General features: G+C 41.1%; 10 protein-coding genes across 10 annotated transcripts; 7 read left to right on the top strand and 3 right to left on the bottom strand.

Annotated features, from left to right (window-relative positions):
* Positions 1-785: 785 nt before the first annotated feature.
* ATC70_003174 (AB hydrolase-1 domain-containing protein) lies at positions 786-2,884 on the bottom strand (the record flags this gene model as incomplete). The annotated part of the gene is made up of 6 exons (XM_064822539.1): positions 786-1,063; positions 1,118-1,223; positions 1,289-1,501; positions 1,613-2,302; positions 2,364-2,740; positions 2,803-2,884. 6 exons carry the CDS (start codon positions 2,882-2,884, stop codon positions 786-788), a joined length of 1,746 nt encoding a protein of 581 aa, XP_064679139.1.
* Positions 2,885-3,291: 407 nt separating this feature from the next.
* Positions 3,292-3,862, top strand: CHS1_2 (Chitin synthase, class 1; the record flags this gene model as incomplete). The annotated part of the gene is made up of 2 exons (XM_064822540.1): positions 3,292-3,412; positions 3,480-3,862. 2 exons carry the CDS (start codon positions 3,292-3,294, stop codon positions 3,860-3,862), a joined length of 504 nt encoding a protein of 167 aa, XP_064679140.1.
* A 2,164-nt stretch (positions 3,863-6,026) lies between these two features.
* Positions 6,027-6,610, bottom strand: BUD5 (Ras guanine nucleotide exchange factor bud5; the record flags this gene model as incomplete). Its single annotated transcript, XM_064822541.1, has 2 exons — positions 6,027-6,378; positions 6,450-6,610. The coding sequence occupies 2 exons, from the start codon at positions 6,608-6,610 to the stop codon at positions 6,027-6,029; spliced, it is 513 nt and encodes a 170-aa protein (XP_064679141.1).
* Positions 6,611-9,108: 2,498 nt separating this feature from the next.
* Positions 9,109-11,125, top strand: TEF1_1 (translation elongation factor EF-1 alpha; the record flags this gene model as incomplete). Its single annotated transcript, XM_064822542.1, has 7 exons — positions 9,109-9,175; positions 9,243-9,331; positions 9,396-9,522; positions 9,589-9,903; positions 9,970-10,121; positions 10,190-10,259; positions 10,320-11,125. The coding sequence occupies 7 exons, from the start codon at positions 9,109-9,111 to the stop codon at positions 11,123-11,125; spliced, it is 1,626 nt and encodes a 541-aa protein (XP_064679142.1).
* A 108-nt stretch (positions 11,126-11,233) lies between these two features.
* LIA1_1 (deoxyhypusine hydroxylase) lies at positions 11,234-13,475 on the top strand (the record flags this gene model as incomplete). Its single annotated transcript, XM_064822543.1, has 2 exons — positions 11,234-12,901; positions 12,957-13,475. 2 exons carry the CDS (start codon positions 11,234-11,236, stop codon positions 13,473-13,475), a joined length of 2,187 nt encoding a protein of 728 aa, XP_064679143.1.
* Positions 13,476-13,597: 122 nt separating this feature from the next.
* Positions 13,598-14,824, top strand: ATC70_003179 (uncharacterized protein; the record flags this gene model as incomplete). The annotated part of the gene is made up of 1 exon (XM_064822544.1): positions 13,598-14,824. The coding sequence occupies one exon, from the start codon at positions 13,598-13,600 to the stop codon at positions 14,822-14,824; it is 1,227 nt and encodes a 408-aa protein (XP_064679144.1).
* A 577-nt stretch (positions 14,825-15,401) lies between these two features.
* Positions 15,402-16,497, top strand: ATC70_003180 (uncharacterized protein; the record flags this gene model as incomplete). Its single annotated transcript, XM_064822545.1, has 4 exons — positions 15,402-15,886; positions 15,951-16,066; positions 16,129-16,269; positions 16,328-16,497. 4 exons carry the CDS (start codon positions 15,402-15,404, stop codon positions 16,495-16,497), a joined length of 912 nt encoding a protein of 303 aa, XP_064679145.1.
* Positions 16,498-17,242: 745 nt separating this feature from the next.
* ATC70_003181 (uncharacterized protein) lies at positions 17,243-19,015 on the top strand (the record flags this gene model as incomplete). The annotated part of the gene is made up of 4 exons (XM_064822546.1): positions 17,243-17,405; positions 17,458-17,534; positions 17,596-18,546; positions 18,602-19,015. The coding sequence occupies 4 exons, from the start codon at positions 17,243-17,245 to the stop codon at positions 19,013-19,015; spliced, it is 1,605 nt and encodes a 534-aa protein (XP_064679146.1).
* Positions 19,016-19,072: 57 nt separating this feature from the next.
* On the bottom strand, positions 19,073-20,041 carry ATC70_003182 (uncharacterized protein; the record flags this gene model as incomplete). The annotated part of the gene is made up of 4 exons (XM_064822547.1): positions 19,073-19,129; positions 19,193-19,251; positions 19,315-19,693; positions 19,757-20,041. 4 exons carry the CDS (start codon positions 20,039-20,041, stop codon positions 19,073-19,075), a joined length of 780 nt encoding a protein of 259 aa, XP_064679147.1.
* A 234-nt stretch (positions 20,042-20,275) lies between these two features.
* On the top strand, positions 20,276-22,115 carry EPL1_1 (Enhancer of polycomb-like protein 1; the record flags this gene model as incomplete). Its single annotated transcript, XM_064822548.1, has 2 exons — positions 20,276-21,170; positions 21,229-22,115. The coding sequence occupies 2 exons, from the start codon at positions 20,276-20,278 to the stop codon at positions 22,113-22,115; spliced, it is 1,782 nt and encodes a 593-aa protein (XP_064679148.1).
* Positions 22,116-23,184: the final 1,069 nt, after the last annotated feature.

The raw sequence follows: 23,184 nt of genomic DNA on the forward strand, positions 1-23,184 counted from the left end.
GTGACAGTATCCCATCCATGGTCAGACTAGGTAATATCTGACTAGTTGAATTCACAATGATCTGCCGATTAAACAGCCTAAACCCTTCACTGTCTTCGTTTTCACCTGCCGTTGTTGCGCGCATGGCATAGGTAATGACTTGTGGTCGATGGCCCTTGGGTCTCGTTGGTATATCTGTTTCCTCCTTCTCTTCTCCTCTTCCGTAGATGGGTATAATGTCGTTCTTTTCTTCGCATACTTTGAAACACACAGGACACGTTGTGTCGTGATTTTCCAAGTTGCATGTTTTAAGCCACACGACTAGACATTTCCAGCTGAAATATGATATAATTCTACATTGAAATCGTATCATCATAACAAACAAATGCAAGGACTTACCAAAATAAATGGCCACAAAGTGTCAAAACAGGATATCTTGCAATGTCTAAACTTTACTTTCCTTAGTCTGAATGAGCAAAGCTTGTAACACAAATCATCAAGTTACCATATATTACATTCGTACAACTGGTTATTAATTGTAACGTTATCCTGCTGCTGTATTGAATCTAGTTGATTTTGTTGTTGTATTAATAAAGGCATTTTTTGACGAAAAAAGAAAATGGAGATGAGAGAGAGGGACCAAATAAGCTTCCCCGGTTTTTTTTTTATGTGTTGATTCATTAAACTGGGTTCCTTTTTATCAAATGTCATTTGGAATTCTATCCGGGTAAATCAATCAAAGCAAAGAGAGTAGGGAGAGGGGGGGGTGTCATGTACTTTTTTTTTTTTTTTTTATTTACTGATAACTACACTATCAACTCGAGTCCTTTCTCCAAACACCACAGCACACAGGCTTGCCTGTATTCTTCCACCTTATCAATGGTGGTTTTGGGTCCAATTCGGATATTGTTTGTTTGATTCGTTGCTTGAGGATGCGCTTGAAGGTATTGGTTTCGAGCCCTTGCGGATGCACGCTGCACCAATTCATCCTCTGGATCTGTCTTGTATAAATCGCACCTGTTGCATTGGTTGCATTTGGTTCCAGGCCTATCACGGAAGTGCTGGCAAAAATGCGAGTAAGACTCTGTTTAATATAAAAGATGAGTCATACATCGACAACACTATAAAGCGACTTTACCTTTGCCAATGTCTTTTCGGCAAACATAGCACATTGTATAACCACATCTGCATACAATCTTATTGCAGCCATCTGATTTCTGAAATGATAACGAGCAATTAGGGCACTATCAGTCCTGATTTAGTATTGCCGTTGTGTAGAGATACTGCTGCTAATAAAGACTACACTTACCGTACGTTTCACTGCATCTGCCATGGCTTTCTCCACATACAGCCTCAGTCCATCTGTTTCTTTTTCCCAGCACTTATGTGGCCCACGCATTGGTCGTCGACATTCCAAGCATGTTATCGTTCTACAGGCTGGATTTTGGCATCTGAACGACACACCGCGTCTTGATCTCGCTACTCTGGCATATGCAATTTCCAGATCGTTCTTTATATCCCACTGTTGGAAAGAAATCCATTGAATGGATAATAGAAATACAAAAGTAGAAAAAAGTAAGAACTGATTATCTTGTTTGTACAATACAAAACTAAAAACCAATATTTCAACTACCATGGTCCATTGTGCAATGTACTGAATTGCGCGGTTAGCGTACAAAAGGGTGGATTCCAATGGTTTTGTCGATTCATCCAGCTCAAAGTAAGAACAAGCGCAGCACTGAATACGCTGTTCCTCCTGTCGGCAGCAGTCTTCCAGCAGGGCATTCTCATACGCTTTCCACACATCCTCCGTCACGACACGCTGCAGCATCTGTGTTGGCAGGCAGCCTTCGCATTCGTCTGTTGATGAAATACACTGAATGCGCGATTGTCCTCGTAATGTGCCTTGGCCAAACAGCCCCTCTGACATGTAGTGATTGATGCAGTCGTGACAAAATGCATGATCTCCCTCTGTGCAAAACGACAGCTGCTCAAACGTATAGTCTCCATAACAACAACCGCAAGTCATCAGCTGTTGGTTATCAGTGTACTCAATCATATTGATTTTCTGGGCCAAATATCTGTCCTCTTGGATCTGCACATCCGTTGCACGCTGATTCAGTTGTTTCAGCTGTCCCAGTAAATGATAGTCTGATATGTGGCCTTGCTCTGCAGATACATTGCTAGCTGCTGACCAATGCAGGAAAAAGTTTCGCAAGGTATTCCAAAATCCACCTGATCCCATTTCCTTCAACTGATCATAACTCTGGATATAATCCCAATTGTTCTCTGCCAACACTGCTCGAATCGATGATTTCCAAACCTAATATCGGGTGAGTGAGTGGCAAATTCAGCTTGAGATGTGTCTATGCTTGTCTTTCTACCTGTGGATAATCCTTCATCAATTGCAGCTGTGTCTGTCGCTTGTATTTTTCACTTCGAATACCTTCCGATGGATCCATTTTGCCATAGTTCAGTCTCTCTGGCCACTGTCCATGCATTGCCACCACTGCATCTACGACAGATTCGATATGAGCAAATTGACATTGCAACACCTGATCCCTCAAAAAGCCAACATCACAGTCTGGGAATATCTCGAGTGCTAGTATCCGTAAACAGGCATTCAGTCTATTGTCGTGTAATTGCTGTGGCACTGGAATCTGAGGATACTGTCCGCCTAAGCCAACAAGGATCTTTTCCGCAATTCTTTCTACTGGATTTTCGCTGTAGTATTCAAGGCAATTTCGAAAATAGTCTGGATCTACTCTTGACAACATAAATCTCTCTGGTTGGTGGCATAATGGCCTGTCCGTTGAGCATTACCTCCTCTTGGAAATAGCACTAATAGTTGCCGTACATATTCATCTTGCTCACTCTTCTTGTAGTGATGTGGTAATATTGACATTCAGTTTGTTAAATGTGTATATATGCGTCTTTTGTGTGGAAAAAGAGAAAAGCTGGGTATTTCTTTTTCGTATCACAAATCGCAAGAAAACGAAGAAAGGGCGTGAAGGAGGGTGTGATTAAAGACTTCTTTTTTCCAATTTGGTCAATCGAAGCAGGGTTTACATTGGTGTGTTTTTTTTTTTTTGTTGCAGCACACATCAGAGATGGCTGTTCCGCTTAAACCTTTGGCTGAACTAATATATGATAGCACTATGCTCCAATGACGTTCAATGCAAAAATATTGATCCAGCCATTGACACCTGAAAAAACTATAAAATGGACCCTTATTTTCCTGCATTTTCTTGTCATCTCTCTGCTTCTTTAAATCTACTACAGAAAAGGACCCTTTTCTCTATCTATTTAAATATGCCACCAAACATTATTCTTGCTGCTCCTAATAGTACTACTTCTTCTAGCTTGGTAACTCCTGCCTCGAAGAAGGACGAGGATCAAGTATTCACTTGGAATGAAGTGTATCATTATGTCTGTAAGTAGCCTTAGCATAAACGCATTACATCCTGCTTTGCATATTAATAAATATACGCAATCAATAGCTACAAATCAGATCAAGTCTATTCATCGCAACAAGCAGGTCCAAACTGTTTACAATCAATGGATGAAGGATACATTGAGCAAATATGGTTCTATTGAAAACTATCTCTTGTCCACAAAGTTACATTTCAAGCCCATCGAGGATAAGAATCGCCCACCTGTCATCATCCTTCCCAATGATTTTCCCTATTCTGTAGAGGAAGGTATCAAGCACATCTTGCTCTGGTCTCAAATTCCTCTCTCTCAAAGCTACATTGAAGAAATCCTGGAGGCGAATTACGGAAGCAAGACGTACGAATGGGTTTACTTTGTAAATCCACCAGAGATCCAAAGTGTTCGCAAGTTACCTCATGTGCATGTCTTTATGCGCCAACACATAAATTGATAACTACACTTTTTTTCACCTTACACATACATTATTTATATACATATACACATAGATAGAAAACAGACATCCCCCTTTATTAAAATGGAACGATTTCACTACATTATACATCATTTACCCTCTTGTACAAAAAAGAAAAATAAAAAATTTACCTTGTGAACCAATGAAACATTTGATAAGCTTTACATAATAGAATTCTTGTGAACACAGAAAACCCTGATCGAACGAACCAAAGCCATGATATTTGACATTCTCCACGCATCTTGAGTTTGCAAGGTCCGCCGTGTGTTTCCGATGTAACCCACTAATTCTCTTGAACATGACGTATTATTAGACACCTCGCTAGCCAAGATGAAGCTATTTTACTAGTAGCATCTCAGATACATCATGATTTATTGACGACTGTCTGCTGGAAAATGGACAGAAACCACGTAGCTGCAAATGTCTGAAATAACCTTTATCACCTTATCTTTCATGTACTACAGCAAAGCCGTTGCTTTTTTTTTTTTTTTTTTTTTTTTTTTTTTGCTTGATTACAATTTTGGTTTCATCTTGTGGCCAAGCAACGGGTAAGTATTTTGTATGATATCATGGTGGCCATGCCAGGTTATCAATATTAACTATCAGTTTCAGATAGTTTGTGGTATGACTATGAGTCAATGCGGACCACCACGATATGGAAAGGCACAGATAACACATCATGCGCCTCCTCTTTTTTCGCTTTTTATAAGTACAGCATACCGTTGATGTCTCATAAGCCATGCTGAATAAGGTGACAATCCTGCATGTCGCAAGTAAATTCATGTTTGGAGGAGCAATTTGCAATGATTAACTTGACCAAACATACAAAGTTTTAGACAAAGTAAGAGAGAGTATACATATTTGACTAGAGCTCCTTTCAACTCGCAATTCCTCTCTGATTACCTTCAAAAACATTGATTTCCTTCACAAGAGAGGCACGTCAGGAAGCAAGCCAGAATAATTCAATTTCCGACTATTTTTTTCACCCTTCAAGATTGGACAAATTCTGGTTAATTTCGACTTGATTGAACTACTTTGCTAGATTCGACTATATGAAGTGTCATGATCACCCCCTACTTCCTTAAGCTTTCTTGGAGAGCTTTTCAAGGCGAAGGTGATGGTGCTTACTAAAAGGTATGTTTTGAAGTAGCTTCTTGAGCAACCTTGCAAAATATGAAATGTGGCTTTTGGCAAAAAAAAATCGAGATTTTGCTTATCAAGGTCTTGCAAACAAATTTTCAGAGGTTGCTTTGGATCGATACAAACATTTTGGTTCAATACATGCAATAGTAAAAGTCTTCATTTTTGGTGTTAAAAACGCGATCGTTTGATTTTCGATGAAAACCATGAGGGGTACCTCATACTTTTTGGTCGATTTTTGGCCATGTTTTTTTGATCCCCAAAATGTTGAGCAAACGTGTCAGAAAGTAACTACCAGATGAGAGCAACTGTTTGGTGCTATTTTGACCATCTAAAACGGCCTTGAACGCGAGAAAACGAGACTCAAATACGTTCAAATTTCGCTGTGTTCAGAACACTTTCGAGTAATAGGCGGCAACGCAAGTTTGCTATCTGTCCGTATATCAACTATCTTCATCTATAAATCACTTATGTCCATTAAGATTTTGCTGGGTAAGCCTATAATTTGAAGAGTGACTGGAAACAAACGATGCTTCTTGAGGAGTGAAGTGTAGTTAGATGAATCTCATCTAGCACTAATAGTTGAATTATGGGAGAACGTACAGTTTTTTTAACTATATTTGGTAAATCTACTCCTAGATGCACCGGGATAATAGCATTAGAACAAGTACTAAGCATTTACTCCTGAGTGTATAGCTTTTGAGTTGAGCTACTGTCAATTTGATAACTCACAAATTATGCCAAAAGAAGTAGAGTATTTTCTAATTCATCAGTACTAGAACCAACAGTATTTTATCTAAAAAGTCAAAGTATCTTGGACGTATATAATTTATTTGTTAGAATGTGCATGTGTGTATATGTATTTTTGGTTTTACAATAATGTTGGTAAATGTAGATTTTACATACAAAGAAAACTGAGTATTACAATTGAAATGGGTATACATGAGCTCGCATTGTCTAGTCATTTCAATCACTGCATCTTCTTTTTGGAGTCCTTTTTTTTTTACAATAGTTTGGCAAGCACATCAAAGATACCACCAGAGGGACATTTTACAGGCTTGAAGCTAATATCGAGCACACCAACGTCCATATCACCCTTTGGAGAAAGCTTCTTGAAAGCACCTGGCGTCAAATCAATATGCTTTCCAACCTTACAGGCAGCACATTTGTCAATAATCTGAACAATGATCTTTTTGTTCTTTTGTCGGTTGTTTGTAATTTGCATACATTTGTAGCATTGCTCAAAACCATGCATTGCCATAGCTCCAATCATGTCGCCCACCTTAGCATCCACACGAGGCAAGTTATTTCTACCAGAGTAACAAGCAGCTTTTTTAAGATCTTGGCCAGAATACCTGAATATACAAACAAGGATGATTAGCAATGTGTTTTCTATTTGTATTACTGAAGCTACAAACAAACTCACCATGTCACTCTATCTCTTTTATCTAAATTGTCAAAGCCGGATGCTGCGCTCATATCCATGATACGAGCAAGCCCACGTCTGCCATCAGGTGTACTGTTTACAGCTTGTGATAATGTGAACAAGAATGTACAGATATATGTAAAGAGCAAGAATTTCAACATGGTGGTAGATGTGTCTAATAAATGATATACAAAGAAAGTTGTAAGAAAGAAAAAATGGCAGCCAAAGGTAATGGTCTTTTATATGGATATTCGAATATGATATTTTTTTTTTCAGGAGGCAGTAAAATGGCAAGCAAAAAGACATTGAATATAAAGAATACGGAAAGGAGGGAGAAGGGAGAGGAGCATCTTGTGATTATGGTAAAAAGCTAAATATACACATCATTTTCTACAATGTCTTTAGCGAATCAAGTACATTGCAACGTGCTCCACATTTCAGTAACTAGATTTTGAACATTACCTTATTGATTATCCTCAACCCACTATCCCACATCTCCTTGAAAATAAATTGTACTATTCATTGATCATGGAATTTGCCACTAGATATTGGTTTGTATTATACATTACTTCTGATTTGCTAAAAAAAGTTCTTTTCTTCTTGGCTCCAAATTAGAAGTATGGTTTGACAATCATAGTATAGTTTATCATCATTGGCAAGTTCTCCTAACGCTCAGCTACATCGGATACAAACCCACCACGTTTAGAAAAATAAGGTACAGGCCCTTGGAATTAATATAAAATCACGCACTATCACCACCTCCTGTTGGAGTTAAAAGCAAAAAAAGTGAGGAGAATCGGTAATGTTCTCGAGATGATTCAAGAAAGAGGGAAAAAGAGAGCTCGATTACTACTAGTGGTAATGGGAAAGAAGGAGGAGACAGATTGCATCTTTAACTGACGAGGTCGAATGAGTACTTTCAGAGTATATTATGGATAATGAAAAATGTATCATCTTATTAACATTTTCTCTCGGTTTTGTACCATAATTGATGTCATGTTGTGCCTAGACACAAACCTACTTGACAATCAATACACTGCTTTTCGTATCGCTTTAATAACATAATGTATTTGTGCGGGCCCTCCTTTCCTTCGCTCTTACTGAGAATTGCTAAAATGCTGGTACTAATGAGCGTTTGCATGAATATGCTCCTACTATTAATGTTTTCTCGGTAAAAATTAACACGCCCTTGTGTATACATGCATGCACGCTATTTTATTAACATTCATTGATCCCACTGCTTCTTCATTCAATTCCATGCAAACGTCAAGGAACAGATGCGACTCTATTATTCATTGTAATCGCGTTAAGTCTGAAACTCAAGGTTTACTCATCGCATATCTCACTATACTACTGGCTGTATCAAGGTCTCCTTCTTTTGCTCTTTTTTTGTAAGAGCATACATTTTCCAGTATACAAATTCAAGCTTCTCCTTTTCATTTCTGTTTTTTTTCCTGCAAAAGAGAGCTACTAGACCTCAAGAAACTTACCGCCTTTATTTTGATTTATCGTTACAAAAAAATCACGCACAAGGAGAGATGTCAATTTAACATATAAATATATAGAATTAATGGAATTACATGAAGTCAAAATAACTACCCTTTTCAACCAACTGGATACTGCTTCGAAATGGCCACCTCCTTGAATGAACGAGCATTGAATTTCATGCTCATTTACAGATTTGCTCGTTCAGCTTGGCTTTGTCTAGCTAATATAATCACAATTCTGGTGCGTTGAGGTTATCTTGCGCTTGGCATAGTTCAGGACGGCAATCTCAATGTACGCATGTAACAAAATGTTCTAATGTGGAATCGGTGATTTTCATTCTGACTGATTTTCATCCTTCAGTTATTCGCTACGCATTGCAAGAGTAGCAAGGACAAACAAATTCTGAAGTATTGCCAGCTACGATACACTGAAAAGAGTGGCTATTAACCGCTGCGCCTGTTTGATACATGAAGCTATTGATGTTTTCATAAAAAGTTTCGTGATTTGGATGTTCTGTATTAACGATGAACTATCATTTGGATAAATGAATCAATAGAGAGGTGCACCAATGCTACCAATGTTGTTTTGTCCCTATTTAATGCTCATATTGCTCCAATGCTTTATCTATCTGTTAGAGTTCTATGCTTAAACAGAGATGTTGTCAAGCCTATTACCAACAATTAGCCAAAATAACGAGTAGCTCTATATCCAAGTAATAGGATAGGTAGCAATAGATGCAAGTAGACTCATCAAGTACAGAATGAAAAGAAGAGCAAGTTTGTATAATTTACTCTTGGTGGCAGGACGATCCCTTTGATTTACGTTCATGCAAATTCAAGCATCCATTACGAGTACTGTGCACAGCGGGACTACCACAGAAAAACTAACATTTCGAGCGCTTCATTTAAAATAGATAAATTCAAATGTTCAAGGAAATGGTTGAATAGCTCAAGTTGATGATGATGGCAGGTGTACAACGGACGGTTATCACTTGAATGGCCCACTGCCTTATTGGCTCCATTCACAGAAAACTCTCGCCTGCTGGGTTAAACACTTTTTCCCGCAACTCCCCTTTTGGGATATCACTACAATAAGCAGCTCTCTTTTTGTTTTTTCCATTTTTCCAGCCCTTCTTCTTTCTATTCTTTTTTTTTGTATCAAGTGCAATATTATGGAAACTGCCGTTCGTAAAGCAACTCGTCTCGAGTACCGTCCACCCAAAGAAAAGCATCTACAGAGTAAATACAATGTTGTATTGTCCATGCCATCGCCAACAAAACGACTCACCTTGTTATCTATGAAAAGCACTCAAGAATTTGACGTTTGAGAATCCAGCAAGCATTGATGGCATTCTGATGAATCTCGAAAAGAGATTAAAGGAGCGTTCTTGGATTGTAAGTTTTATAAAGGATGTGCGTTCTCATTATGTATATTGACGTATGTTTTGTGATACCCTAGATTACATATAAGGTGCTAGTCATATTGCACTATTTAATGCGTGAGGGTAACTGTGCTCAAGTGGTGGATGCTATGATAAAACGACCTAGTGTATTGGATGCTAGCAGAATCAAGAACAAATCCCACAGTAAGTACTCCAGTAGCATTGAATGAAAGAGAGGAACATGGGCTGATTTTGATGACTTTACAACAGCACCTGCTAATGTACAAAATATCTACTTGTACAGGGCTTATTTGGATGAGCGAGTTATTGCATTCAGACACTTGCGAAGGGATTATGTAGCCGCATCATCCAGCAAAGAGGAAGGCCGTCTGCGTCATTTGCTCGTGAAAGACGGTTTACTCAAGGAAACTGCTGCATTGCAGCGTCAGATGGAGTCCGTGCTGAAATGCAAGTTTTATCTTGACGAAAAGGACCCTCAGATTACTTGGTTTGCATATAGGATGGTGATTGAAGATCTTTTAGCTCTGTTTCAGGCGGTAAATGAAGGCGTGGTCAACATTTTGGGTAGGTGTTACATGTGGACATCTGGCAAATGAGCATGATACTAAGTATGGTCTATTTAAACAACAGAGCACTACTTTGAGATGAATAAGGCAGATGCTACTACTGCTTTGAACATTTACAAGACCTTTGCTCAACAAACAGAGCTGACAATTGCCTATCTGAACGACGCAAGAAAGCTAGAGAACGATATTCAACTAGCAATTCCGCCTATCAAGCATGTAAGTGTCATTTTTTAGGTTGGTATTTTTTTTTTTTTTTGGATATTGACATCTAGTCGTACACCTAGGCACCACTATCACTCGCTGCAGCTTTGGAAGAGTATTTGAACGATGGTTCGGCCGAACAAGTGGATATCAGTAAGTTCCAATGCGTGGTTGTCATGTGTTGATAATTGAATGCGTGTATCTATCGTGTAGGCCAAGCTAAACCTTTGTCTTTAGCTATACAAAGTTCAGACCAGAGGTCTTCAACTGTGAGTCAACTAGCATCGCAACAACCACCCTTCCAGCCATCAATGCAGCAGCCAATGCAGCAGCAACAAGTGTATACTCAGCCTCAAGTACAAAACGATCCATTCAGTATCCAGCAGCAGCAGCAGCAAGCGACTATGGATGCAGCATTCTCTACTGTCAACAGACAATCCTCCTTCTCTCTTCCTCGACAACGACCACAAGGGCTTGAGATATCGCCACAAGCATCTTCTCCTATGCAAGCACCAAATCCATTTTTGACTACCATGTCTCAATCACCCATTAACGCCAACTTTAATTCGCCTTTTGCAACCATCAGTGCGCAGAGTACATCCTCGCCGTATGCAGCAACAGCAACAGCAAGATCATCTACATTCTCGCCTGCCATGGGTCATGTAAACGATAGCAATCCCTTCAGGTCCATGAGTATGAGCTCCCCTCAGAGATATACAACAAGCTTATCCAGTATGAATTTCAGCTCGCCCACAGAACAACCACCGCAACAAATCATGGTCGCCAAACCAGTGCCTTACCAAGCATTTCAGCAACCACAAGCGACTGGAAACAATCCATTCTCTCCAGTGACACCACCGCTGACACCCAATCGACCCTTGAATGTCTTCATGGGCCCTCAACAGCAGCAGCAACAACAGCCATTAGCACCCTCTAATCCCTTCATGGCACTCCAATCTCAACAGCAAAACACACTCAACACTGCTAATGCAAACTACCAACACTCTTCTGCATTTTAAACCAAAACGGACAACGAATGTCCAACATGTATAAACAATAAATTTACTTTTTTTTTTTTTTTTTTTTGTTCCCCCTTCTTCTCTTTCACTCTTCACTGATTAGAAATTATGCTACATGAATTGCTGTTTGTACTATTAGGCTATCCAGGAGATGTATTTGTGCCCTCTCCAGCCAACGCAAGCACCACATTCGCCATCCCTCACAACTTTCCTCTGCTGCATCCAACAGAACGCGAGTGTTTGAATCGATTAGGACAGTTGGGATGGACCTATCTGCAAATCAACCAATTCATAGCATCCGTCAAAGACTTGAAGCTGCTAGGAGCCAGACAAGATACCAATCAACCGCATGGTGCCTACATTCAAGCACTTGTCACCTGCATCGAACATACACTCAACGACTACCGCTCTGATATACTCAACATGGAACAACGCATTCTCAACAGACACGACGAAGCAGGTGGCGATATCGTACCATTAGCACTCATCACTGCCAACCTCAGTCGATGGGAGCTGCTACTGCCCGCCTTGTACAAGTTTACTCAACTTCTACAGCGGAATCCAGCAAAGTATCATGGATGTCGACTCTTTGACTTGCTGATGGATCAATCCAGAACAGGCGTCCTCGAGTTCCGCGCAGAGATTGAAAAGATGATGGCACAGTTGCATAATGTGTTGTACAGACAATTGACAGCCTGGATGGTGTATGGCCAGTGGGTGGATCCTGACAACGAGTTCTTTATCGTGCCGTATTCAGCAGAGGGAAGACCATCGACAGCAACAGCGTGGAATAGGCTCTATGTCATTGACTACGACCGCATCCCTTCTCACTTGCCACATGCGCTGGTAGAGTCTATTTTGTTTGTGGGAAAGGCAATTGCAACAGTGAATGAAATGGATAAGCTGCCCATGTCGATCAGTCGGCACGACGATGATTCCCTGCTACCATTTGCTTCCACCAGACGATCTTTTCAGCACTTGCAACAATTGCACAAGATCATGATACCGTTGGACATGAAAAAGAGACATCTACAGCTGTTGTTATCCCTGCATTCATCATCATTCTCGTCATCAACACAATGCGCATCCTCGCCATGGATTCGATACCCACAACAATTACAAGCCATCGTGAGCCAAGTGAGGAAATCAACAGCAGAGTGGCTATTTACGCAGGTGCTTATTGGCGATCATGGACTGCACCGCTACCTGGAGTCATTCAGACATGTATTCTTGCTAAAATATGGAGATTTAGCCTCCAATTTCATAGACGAATGTGCATTATGGCGTCGAAAAACACTGCAGAAAGGAGGAGGCAACAAGGTAGCAGCAAAACCACCGGGCAATCCGAGCAAAACTGCTGTTATTTTCAGATACCAAGAGTTGAACGCATTACTGGGCAAAGCGTCTATTGGCACAGACGCAGAGGACCAATTGCAAGGATTCAAGTTGCTGTTACAGGAGGATCAGACGAGACAGTATTCGTTTGCAGATTTATTGCTGGTTGATTTACGCATGGTGCTCACCTTTGATCTGGAATGGCCCATTGATCTGTTTCTAAGTAAATCTGATCTCAAGAATTACAGTCATTTATGGTCCTTCTTGATCAGCCTGAAGAATACGCAAATATCGCTAAATAACCTGTATAAACTGCTTCGATGTCATCAGGAAGATGCAGGTGCCATCAACAAGACGAGCAACGAATACTATGAGCGAGTCGTGTGGAGAACCAGAGCATCGATGCTGTTTTGGGTGGATACCATGTGGAATCATATCCAGGTACGCAGTGTCTTACACGGCAATAGGGATAGAAGTTAACAGCGAGTGTTTGTAGTCTCAGGTGATTGATGTCCATTACCAACAGCTGATTTGCAGCACCAACACCAGTGATCCAGCGACAGCGACATCAATATCAGCATCGAAAAAGAAAACATGGCAGCCAAAAGCGAGACTAGACTTTGAAGAGATCCAAGCAGCTCACGAGCACTTTTTGCACAACACCATGCGAGGATGTCTCCTTGTGTCCAATGATTGCGTTGCTACAATGCACCATATACTGAAAACTTGCTTGCTGTTTTGCGATTTAATGGAGAGGATATCTCAGGATGGGCAGTGGAGAACAAGCAAGAGACGCAAAACGACAGCCAAGACAGCAGCTGAAATTGTAAATCAATGGACCAAATCCACCACGGTGTCATGGATGGAAGATGTTGTTTCTTTGCAGGAGAAATTCAATGAATACACTGACAAATTCTTTGTGTTGGTATCGTCTCTACAGCCGGATATCAAAGCAAGCGGTCAATTGGATGTACTATTGATGCAATTAGACTACAATAAATGGTTTTCAAAGTGATCTTCATCCATATGATCACGTGTCATTTGCCCATTCGCGCGTTGTGGGATATCCACATCTGCTGTTCATCTCTTTTTTTTTTTTTTTTAGTTTTACGCCTTTTTTACTGCTCAACAATCAATATGGCTGATAACACCACACCAGTGAAAGACAAGAAACAAACTGAAAATAGCCTCTCAGAGGCAGAAAAGTTTCTCGAGTCCTTGAATCTACCTGATTCTCAAACTCAAGAAACAGACGAACCAGAAACAAAGACGGATCCCAACGATATCATGTCTTTCTTGGATGAAATCTCCAACTACCCTACTGAGGACGATGCAGCCACTGATGATAAGAAAAAAGACACCAAACCAGCAGAGACAACGCCATCCACCACTGCAGCAGAGAAACCAGTACAACAACCCGCACAAGAACAACAGAAACCACTAGCACCACCACAAGCACAGGAACAGGAAGGCGGCTGGAAATCATGGGGCAATAGTTTTTGGAGCCAGGCAAGTGCAGCTGTAAAGACCACCACAGAACAGATCAATCGCTCTGTTGCATCTGATTCTGCTACCAAGTTACTTGAAAGTCGTGTCAAGACACTGCAAAATCTGGTCAACAAGGAAAACATTGAGAAATTAGGCACAGGACTCAAGAATCTGACAACCACATTACTAGAGACAGTAGCTCCACCTATTTCAGAGCACGAATTAGTGGAAGTCTGGTTAGCCTATGATATGGTTGGCTACACTGGATTAGAGGCGTTGGTGTACCGTGCATTTGCTCGAGTGATGGAACACACAGAATCAGGACAAGTGGTGGTGCGTAATCCCAACAGTGATGATAGTGTGAACAAGGAAGATATGGACCCAGCTCACCGTGATTTGAATATGTGTGATTCCACCGTCGATGGCACGAAGCTTGCCAAAGCAAACATTGATCATTTGATCAAACAACATTTTGTGCCTGACGAAAAGAAGCAAGGAGAAACCTATAACCCTCAGTCTGGCGCTGTTCCAGTCATTCACTGCCCTGTGTTCATGGCAATTCAACCTGTAAAGATGACTATGGCACCTATTGATGAAGAAGACACTGAACAACATCAACTTGGCTTTATTATTCTCATGGTAGATCCTACCCATCACCTCAAATTCAAGACCTATTCTCAATCATTGCCTCTGAGTTGGTTGGATATCCCCTATGAAGAAAATGAATGGGTGGAGGATAAGATGGTGGATATCATTCGCATGTCTGTTACTTCAATTGCTCAGGATTATGTTTGGACTCGTATGTCTGGTAATGCGACTGCAGCTGCACCAGCAGAGGCAGCAGCAAAGGAGAGTGATCAAGTACAAGACGTCTAATAAACCTTTTGTCAATTTTGCGCTGCAATTTTCGTGTGCATGAATTGGATCTAAGCAAAGGCTTGTGATTAAATGTCGCTGTGCGTTTCCCGCATTACATTAATTATTCTGGATGTAACCATAGTATCCATAAAACAAGGAATGTTCAAGACAAATCATGTTTGACGGAGGTTTAGCCGGAATGAAGCTCATAGCCTGAGAAGTAATGTTGTTTAAGGGAAAAACTCATTATATAATGTGGTTGCCTGTGTAAATTTCTTTGAATAAATCTATATTGCAAGTCTTTTTTTTTTCCCACAACAATAAAGCATTACCATGACATACTGATAGAAATTAGCGGCAGAGACATTGGACAGATGTTTACCACAAATGAGCCTCTGAATCCCGTAGCGAAATGCAATATACAGCTTACATCAACAGTGCGATAGTCGACCAAATGTACAAAGCAGATGGCACTGGATGGCATGAATTACGGCCATCCAAAATCAACGCTTGTGCAACATTATGCAAACCATCCATTTGGTATATAAGGAGGGGTAAACCACAAAGTTCGAAACATCAAATTCTTTTTCTTATTATGACCATCTTGGCTCTTGAATCTCTCTCAAATTTGAACGGCAAAGTTGCTGTCTTGACTGGTGCAAGTCGTGGTATTGGTAAAGCGGTGGCTGATGCCCTTGTTGACAATGGCTGTAAAGTCGTGATTGGTGATGTCTTGGTCGCAGAAGGCGAGAAGCTCGTTGCTGATTATAATGCATCGGCTGGCACGAAAGTAGCTGCTTTTATCCGTACAGATGTAACAAAGTACAGCGATAACCAAGCTCTTTTCAAGCTGGCAGACGCTGAATTTGGTGGCGTGGATTATGCTTTATTGAACGCTGGTATCGCTTCCAACTCCAATTCTATGTTTACTCCCATGGATGATGCAGTAGAGGAGAGAATGATTGATATCAATACAACGGCTGTGATTAAAGGTACAAAGGTGGCTCTGTTACATATGGCAAAACGTGGAGGAGGAGCTATTGTTCATCTGGCTTCTGTTGCTGGATTCTTCTCTTCCCCGTAAGTTTACGCAAAAAGTCAATCTCGCATTACTTGATCTAATACGCCTTGTGTGTATATACAGTGACCTTGCCAGTTACAATGCCTCGAAGCATGGTGTTGTTGGCTACACGCGTTCATTTCAACTCATGCCACACATTTGTAACGTACGTGTCAATGCTCTTTGTCCCTTCTGGGTTGGTAAGAATCACGCATTGCTACAGGAGATCTTTGCTATGTACTGATCAATCACACACATGTAGAAACTGATTTAATTCCATCACTCAAAAGCACTGAAAAAGATGAAGATCCCTATCTCAATGTGATCAGGCACTCTCCTCGCACATCCATCAAAATTGTAGTCGATGGCTTCTTGACATTGGTGTTGGATCCAGCTAGAAATAGTAAGTATATTCATTGCTCGAGCATCCTTACTTTGTGCTGATCTACCTGTCACTGTAGCTGAAACATTGATGGCTCTTCCTGAGGGATTGAAAGTGATGAAGCCATTGCTGCCGTTAGCCTCGTTCCATAATGAGAAATCTGCAGAGGCACAAAAAGAATACTTGACAGCTACTATTCCAATCAAGAAGGCAGAGCTCGCTGTAGCCATTAAGCGATATGGCATTTAAGCTTGATAATATTCTAATAAAGCATACTCGACGAGTTTAATTGCTAAAGTTCAGGCCTTGAAATTTACTCCTTCGTGTCATGCAGAGCTCTAATGGGGCGGGGGGAGGGGTATGCAAGACATTTGATCGTTCAACACACACCAAGTAACATAATTCTGCATCATGTCTGGGCCAAATGTCGAGTCAAGTTTTCGTATATTTCAAGAGCCTTCTCGCTTTTTAGCGCATATTCACAGCCCCTCGATCCTCTTGCGAGAACATATCCTTCTACATTGCCTTATGCAAACACACCCAGTCGGTATATCGTCTTTTCTTACAAGCATACACAGCATCACCTATTGAAAGAGCAAAACTCTATTACGGCATGTTCAAATAAACGATTGTATTTGGCTAATGATACCTACTCCTCTTTCTTCTTGTCCAGTTCTTATCAAGTCAATAGCTTACTTTGGGCTTTTATACCACGCCATTGACATCATCTACCAGGGCACAAGATGTTCGATTGAGACTTTTTGCAACAAGCTAAATCTGCTGCAATGACCGAATTTTGTTACACATGCTGATGGTAAAAAAATCACAAGATGCTACTGCTGTAATAAGGATAATCATTCTAGTTGGTATGGATGGCACAAAATTAAGAAAACACGGAGTGCCAGTTACACATAACTCGATAAAAATGGACTACGAGAACCCCCTTCTTTACTCTTTTTTTTTTCTCTTTCTTCTTTCACTTTTTCATTTACAAATGTCTCTTAATTTCAAAAAGAAGAACGGCAAAGAACGACAGAATTCGAGTCCTTCAGGCTCTACGACATTCGAAGACGACGAATATGCCAAAGTCATTGAGGGCATCAAGCGCATTTACAAGCAAAAGATCAAACCCGTGGAGGTTACCTACAATTTTGAAGGTTTGCACATGTTGAATTCCACCTGCAGTTTAGACCAATGCTTTCACAACAGGCTTCCACTCTGCCCCTTTGACTGATTCTGATATTGAAGCAAAGCCTATCGTTCTCCTTATCGGTCAATATTCCACTGTAAATATCTCCTAATTTCTACAAGCTCATACCAGCATCATTGACATGTTATCCTAAACAGGGCAAAACGACATTTATTCGATACTTGCTGGACAAGGCCTATCCAGGTGAGCATATTGGCGTTGAACCCACCACAGATAGATTCGTATCTGTCATGCACGGTACAGAGGAACGAGTCATTCCTGGCAATGCTGCCGCTGTGAACCAAGAACTACCTTTCCGAGGCTTGAATCGATTTGGACAGGCCTTCTTATCGAGATTCCAAGTCTCTCAAACGACCTCACCCGTGCTGGAAAACATGACCATCATTGACACACCTGGTATCTTGGCAGGCGACAAACAACTGACAGAACGTGGCTATGATTTCACTCAGGTCATTGAATGGTTTGCCGAACGTGCTGATTTGATCTTGCTCATGTTTGATTCTCACAAATTGGACATCTCCAACGAGTTTAAATTGGCGATCCACAGTCTTCGAGGACAAGAGGAAAAGGTACGAGTGGTGTTGAATAAGAGCGATATGGTCAGCCAGCAGCAGCTCATGCGTGTGTATGGTGCCATGATGTGGTCTTTGGGCAAAGTCGTGCAAACACCTGAAGTGATGCGTGTCTATTTGAGCTCCTTCTGGACCGAGAAACCACCCAACTGCTTCGAGGATTGTCGAGAGTTGATTGAGGCTGAATCCAAGGACTTGCTGAGAGATTTGAAGGAACTGAGACGCAATGCTGCTATCCGTAAAATCAACGAAATTGTAAAGCGTGCTCGTTTGGCTCGTGTGCATGCTTTGATTATCAGTCATTTAAAGAAGGAGATGCCAGCCATGTTTGGCAAAAAGAAGAAGCAGGAGGCCTTGCTTAACAATTTGGCTGCTGAATTTGTCAAGATACAACAGCGCAATCATTTGCCTGCTGGCGATTTTCCTAACCCTGAAAGATTCAAGCAAAATTTGGCTCACTACGATATGGACAAGTTTAAATCACTCAAGGACGAGCTGATTGAACGTGTGGATGAGGTAAGCCGCCATGTTTAAAGCGAGCCGTGTTGATATTCAGCCGTGCACCATGTAGGCCCTGTCGAATGATTTGCCTCGCCTCATGTCTCAATTCCCTACCATGAATCCTGAGCTCGAGCAAAATGAAAGAAACCCCTTCCAAGCAGATAGTATACCAGGCCCAGGCGAGTTTCCTCCCTCTTACTGGCACTTTGATTCCATTGACAAGCACACTTACCTGCCTCGGTTCCAATCGCTGGGTCCTCGTGATGGCAAAGTGTCTGGTGGTGATGTGAAGCCCATCCTGATGGAAAGTGGGCTCCCCAATGATCAATTGGCGCAAATTTGGCGGCTGGCCGATTTCGACAATGATGGCTATATGGATATAGATGAATTCTGCATTGCCATGCATTTAATTAAAGCAGTACATGGTGGAGCACAGTTACCAGAGAAACTACCAGCAACCTTGATGCCAAACAGAAAGTTCTAATGTTACAATACTAATTTTTTCATATTTATTACTACTAATAAAATAATCACTCAAGGCTTATGATACAGCCACTAACCAAGCAATGATGAGGTAAAAGAGAAAGAGAGGGTATACCTAGTGGATGGGTAGTGTTATTAGCGTTCATGTCTTCAAGATCCCACTCATCATGATACTCACTGCTAATGCTCGTCGATTGGCTAAATGTGCCTTTGACTCTGATAGAAATCCAATGGAAGCTAATAGCATGGATGCATAAATAAAGAATGTGCGCTATCACCTATACACAAAGTGCTACTTACCATACGTAGACCAGCCAAATGCGAATAAAGAGGCAGGCACTCTAAACCAAACTGTCTCTACAAAGATGCCAATGAATGCAACCACCACCAAAGGGAAAATGCAATATCCAATAACACACACTGACTGAAAGAAAGAAACAGATCCACCCAGTAGCTTAGCATTCATGGTGACTACAGCTGCACCCAACCAAACAATGACAAATACACCAGTGAAAATAGGCACTGATTGATCTGAGGGGACGCTTGTGCTCAATGTGATGGCCAATGCCAAGCATAGAATCAGAGGACCCCATAAATCCCAATCCTTCAAGACGCTGCGATCGCCTTTGGGATGCAACACCTGTTGCAGCTTTCTTCCTACTTGCTTCATATCACGAAGCTATACATTTCTCTGAGAATTGGATGCTTGGATTTTGTGTGATTGCTGCTTGTAGCGACTTACAATAGTAACAGACACTGGTTCATCCAAGGTGTCTTCTCCGCTATAGACTCTGTTGAATTCAGGCTGTTGTGCTGCTGATGAAGAAGGAGCAGCAGATCCGATAGAGCCACTTAGGTTGGCAAATGGGTTGATCAATGGCTGCTTTTGCTGCTTTGTAGCAGACTGTCCTGTTAAATCGACATCTGGTTCGATCGTGGCATCTGCTTGGTAGAAATCAAATGCATCGTCATTACGCGCAAACGGGTTATCATACTGCTGTTGCTGTTGCTGTGTGTGCGATAACATATCGATGAATGTTTGTATGAGGAACAGGAATGATAAAAGGCGAATAAAATACAGCCAAGCAAAGAAAACTTATACTACGGCACAATTGTTTGGCCGGACTATCATGTCCCGGTTTAGTTAAAATTCATGGAAGCCTATTCTCCCTTTCTCTTTCTCGCTTTATTAACCTTTACTCTTAACAACTCCTCCCCCCCCCCCCAGACCATTCGTTTATAGTCTACATGTGTGTTTGAAATGAACATCACAGCAAAAAAGTATACCGCATCCCTATACAACTCAATTCGTTTCTACTCGAAGAGATCAACACTGCCCAGGAAAAGAAGCTACTACCTGGTTGCTGGCACGGGCACTCTGTTTTGCGCAGGCGGATTTACCTGGTATGAATCTGACTCCCAAGCTCGCCATGTTACACTTGCTGTCAAGCGCATGAGTGTTGCAACAAAAGTCGGCATCAGCGTTGCCGTTGATTACAAAAAGACACAGGCAAGGAAATACAGCAACGAAGAGGAGCAATTGAATGCCAAAAGCCAGTGTCATCAGCGCTGTGCAGAGAAAGTGCTTGCAGGTCTGCAGAAACTAGGAGGCATCTACGTCAAATTAGGCCAACATGTATCTGCAATGACGTATATTCTACCCATCGAATGGACAACGACATTATCCGCTTTGCAAGATCGCTGTGACCCGACATCTGAGGAGGACATCCGTAAGCTCTTTTTGACAGATTACGGTGTGCCTCTGGATCAAGTCTTTGAAGAATTTGATTGGAAGCCGCTCGGCGTGGCTTCTCTAGCCCAGGTACACAAGGCTCGACTTCGCAAAGAACACACAGGTCAAGGCGATTGGGTCGCTGTCAAATTTCAGCACCCTCGACTGGACGAATTTTGTCGCATTGATTTGAAAACAGTGTCATTCATCATTGACACCATCAAACGCATGTTTCCTGATTTTGGCTTTGAATGGATATTACAGGAGATGCAAGAGTCATTACCTCAAGAAATGAACTTTGAGCATGAAGCTGGCAACTCGTACAAATTGAAAGAGAATTTTGCATACGAACGAAAGCATCGCAAGACAGCATTGGTGGTCCCAGAGGTGATCTGGGCCAAGAGAAGAATTCTGTGCATGGAATGTAAGTCGACACATGGCTGATTTTGGATACAGAAGACCTAATAGTTTGGTCCTTACAGTCATTGAAGGTGCTCGTATTGATGATATGGATTTCATGAAGGAACACGGCATTGATCCCAGTCTAGTTTCGACAGAAATCACTGAGATCTTCTCGAAAATGATGTTTTTGGATGGATTCGTGCACTGTGATCCACATCCAGGCAATATCTTGATTCGACCTGCAAAGAATCCCAAATCAAGATTCAAGTTTGATGTTGTTTTGCTGGATCATGGCCTCTACCGTACATTGACAGAGCAACTAAGAACTGATTATGCTTATTTGTGGACATCACTGATTCGAGGAGATGAGGAAGGCATAAGGAAGTACTCTCTGCGGGTAGGTTGTCGTCCTGAATCCCACCGCTTGTTTGCTTCTCTGCTTACAGGTCGTGAATGGTCTACTATTTCCACAGCAAATCTATCCAGTGATAGAGACAGAACTGAGATCAGTCGTGTTTCTAGCCGTGCCAAGGGATTCATCACAAGAATTTACGATATTCTGGAAACATTGCCCCGCATTGTGCTTTTATTGCTCAAAACAAGTGATTTACTGAGAGGACTAGACGAGACATTGAGACAATCTGGCGACAAATACATGACATATGCCTTGATGGGTAGATTTTGTGCTGAAGCTGTTTGGATAGATGCAAAGCAACATTTAATCAGACGCATCAAGGAGTCATCAAGCATCACTGCAAGTTTAGGATTGATCAAGAGCCTATTCAAGGCCTGGTGGGAATACCAAACTTTGGAATGTAGCTTATGGTATTATCAATTGCAATCAAATACTCGCGCTAGATGGTCCTTGATTTGGAATCATGGTATGATGAAATCAAATAGAGACAAGAAGGAGGATCAAAAATTGAAATATGCCGATGCTGCTGCTGTGATGGCATCCGCTACATAATAAAAAAAATAGATATTTGTACATATGATAGATACAGCAATCAGTAGGAAACAAAGGACATAAATCCCGGCTTCGCTCTGAAACCAGAGTAGTAAAGCTTTCATATTATTAGATAGTGCTTAATGCTGCACGTACTCCTGAACTGCCTTGCATTGGAGAATAATGCTTATTATTATTTGTTGATAATAGTTAATGGAAGGAAAAACTGGTGGCTAGCGCTGTAGCACGACATCAAATACGATGTATTTTAGCATATCATTGTGACCTGTGCGATAAATGCGATCAATCAAATTCAGGAGTAACACTCTTTTCTTTTCAAAAACAAGGTGAGCTGAGGCAGTAGTACCTATATGACTTTCCTCACATAGTGAATTTATTAAAGCATATCCCTCATATGAAAGTATTTATTGGATGCTAGATCAAATAGTTGCACCTTGTCTTGCTTTAGAATATATAAAAGAATTTAAACTGCCACAGTTTAGATACCCTTTTATTACAAAAACAATATAATGTTAAATGACAGATCAATAGGAGATCAACTAGCCAGAATTATTCGGTCCCTGAACCTCTGAGCCAATCAAATTGCTTGAAAACTCCGCTGACCTAAAAAAAAATTTGCGAGGGTTTCCCCCTGTTTTGATGTGAGGCAAAATTTTAAGCGCCGCTATAATAGCAATATAGCCGCTGCTATCATCAAATTTCCCCCAGGTGCTAGAGCATGCCTTACTTACACCACCTAGCTTTAGATTCTGGCGTTGAGACCCTCAATCATCACTAAAGTAAGTAGTGATAACCAAGTGGAGGCGGCCTATCTACCTCCTAGCCTCGGATAAAGTCTTGTTGAGCTTCAGGGATAGGCACATCCACACAACGTAAAAAAGGTATGCTTCAAAGAAACATAAAAATAATAAAAGAAAGAAGAAAAGAACATACTATAGGGTTATAGTAATACGTAGGTAAAAAAGAGAAAATGCATACATGAGCAACATGCATGGTAATAATAGTCGTATGTAAAGCAACACAAACGCGCACAACTGCAAAAGCAACAGTGGTATTATAACTTTGCAAT

The sequence above is a fragment of the Mucor velutinosus genome, assembly GCF_035048745.1.
Source record: "Mucor velutinosus strain NIH1002 chromosome Unknown tig00000165, whole genome shotgun sequence".
NCBI classification, from domain to species: Eukaryota; Fungi; Mucoromycota; class Mucoromycetes; order Mucorales; family Mucoraceae; genus Mucor; species Mucor velutinosus.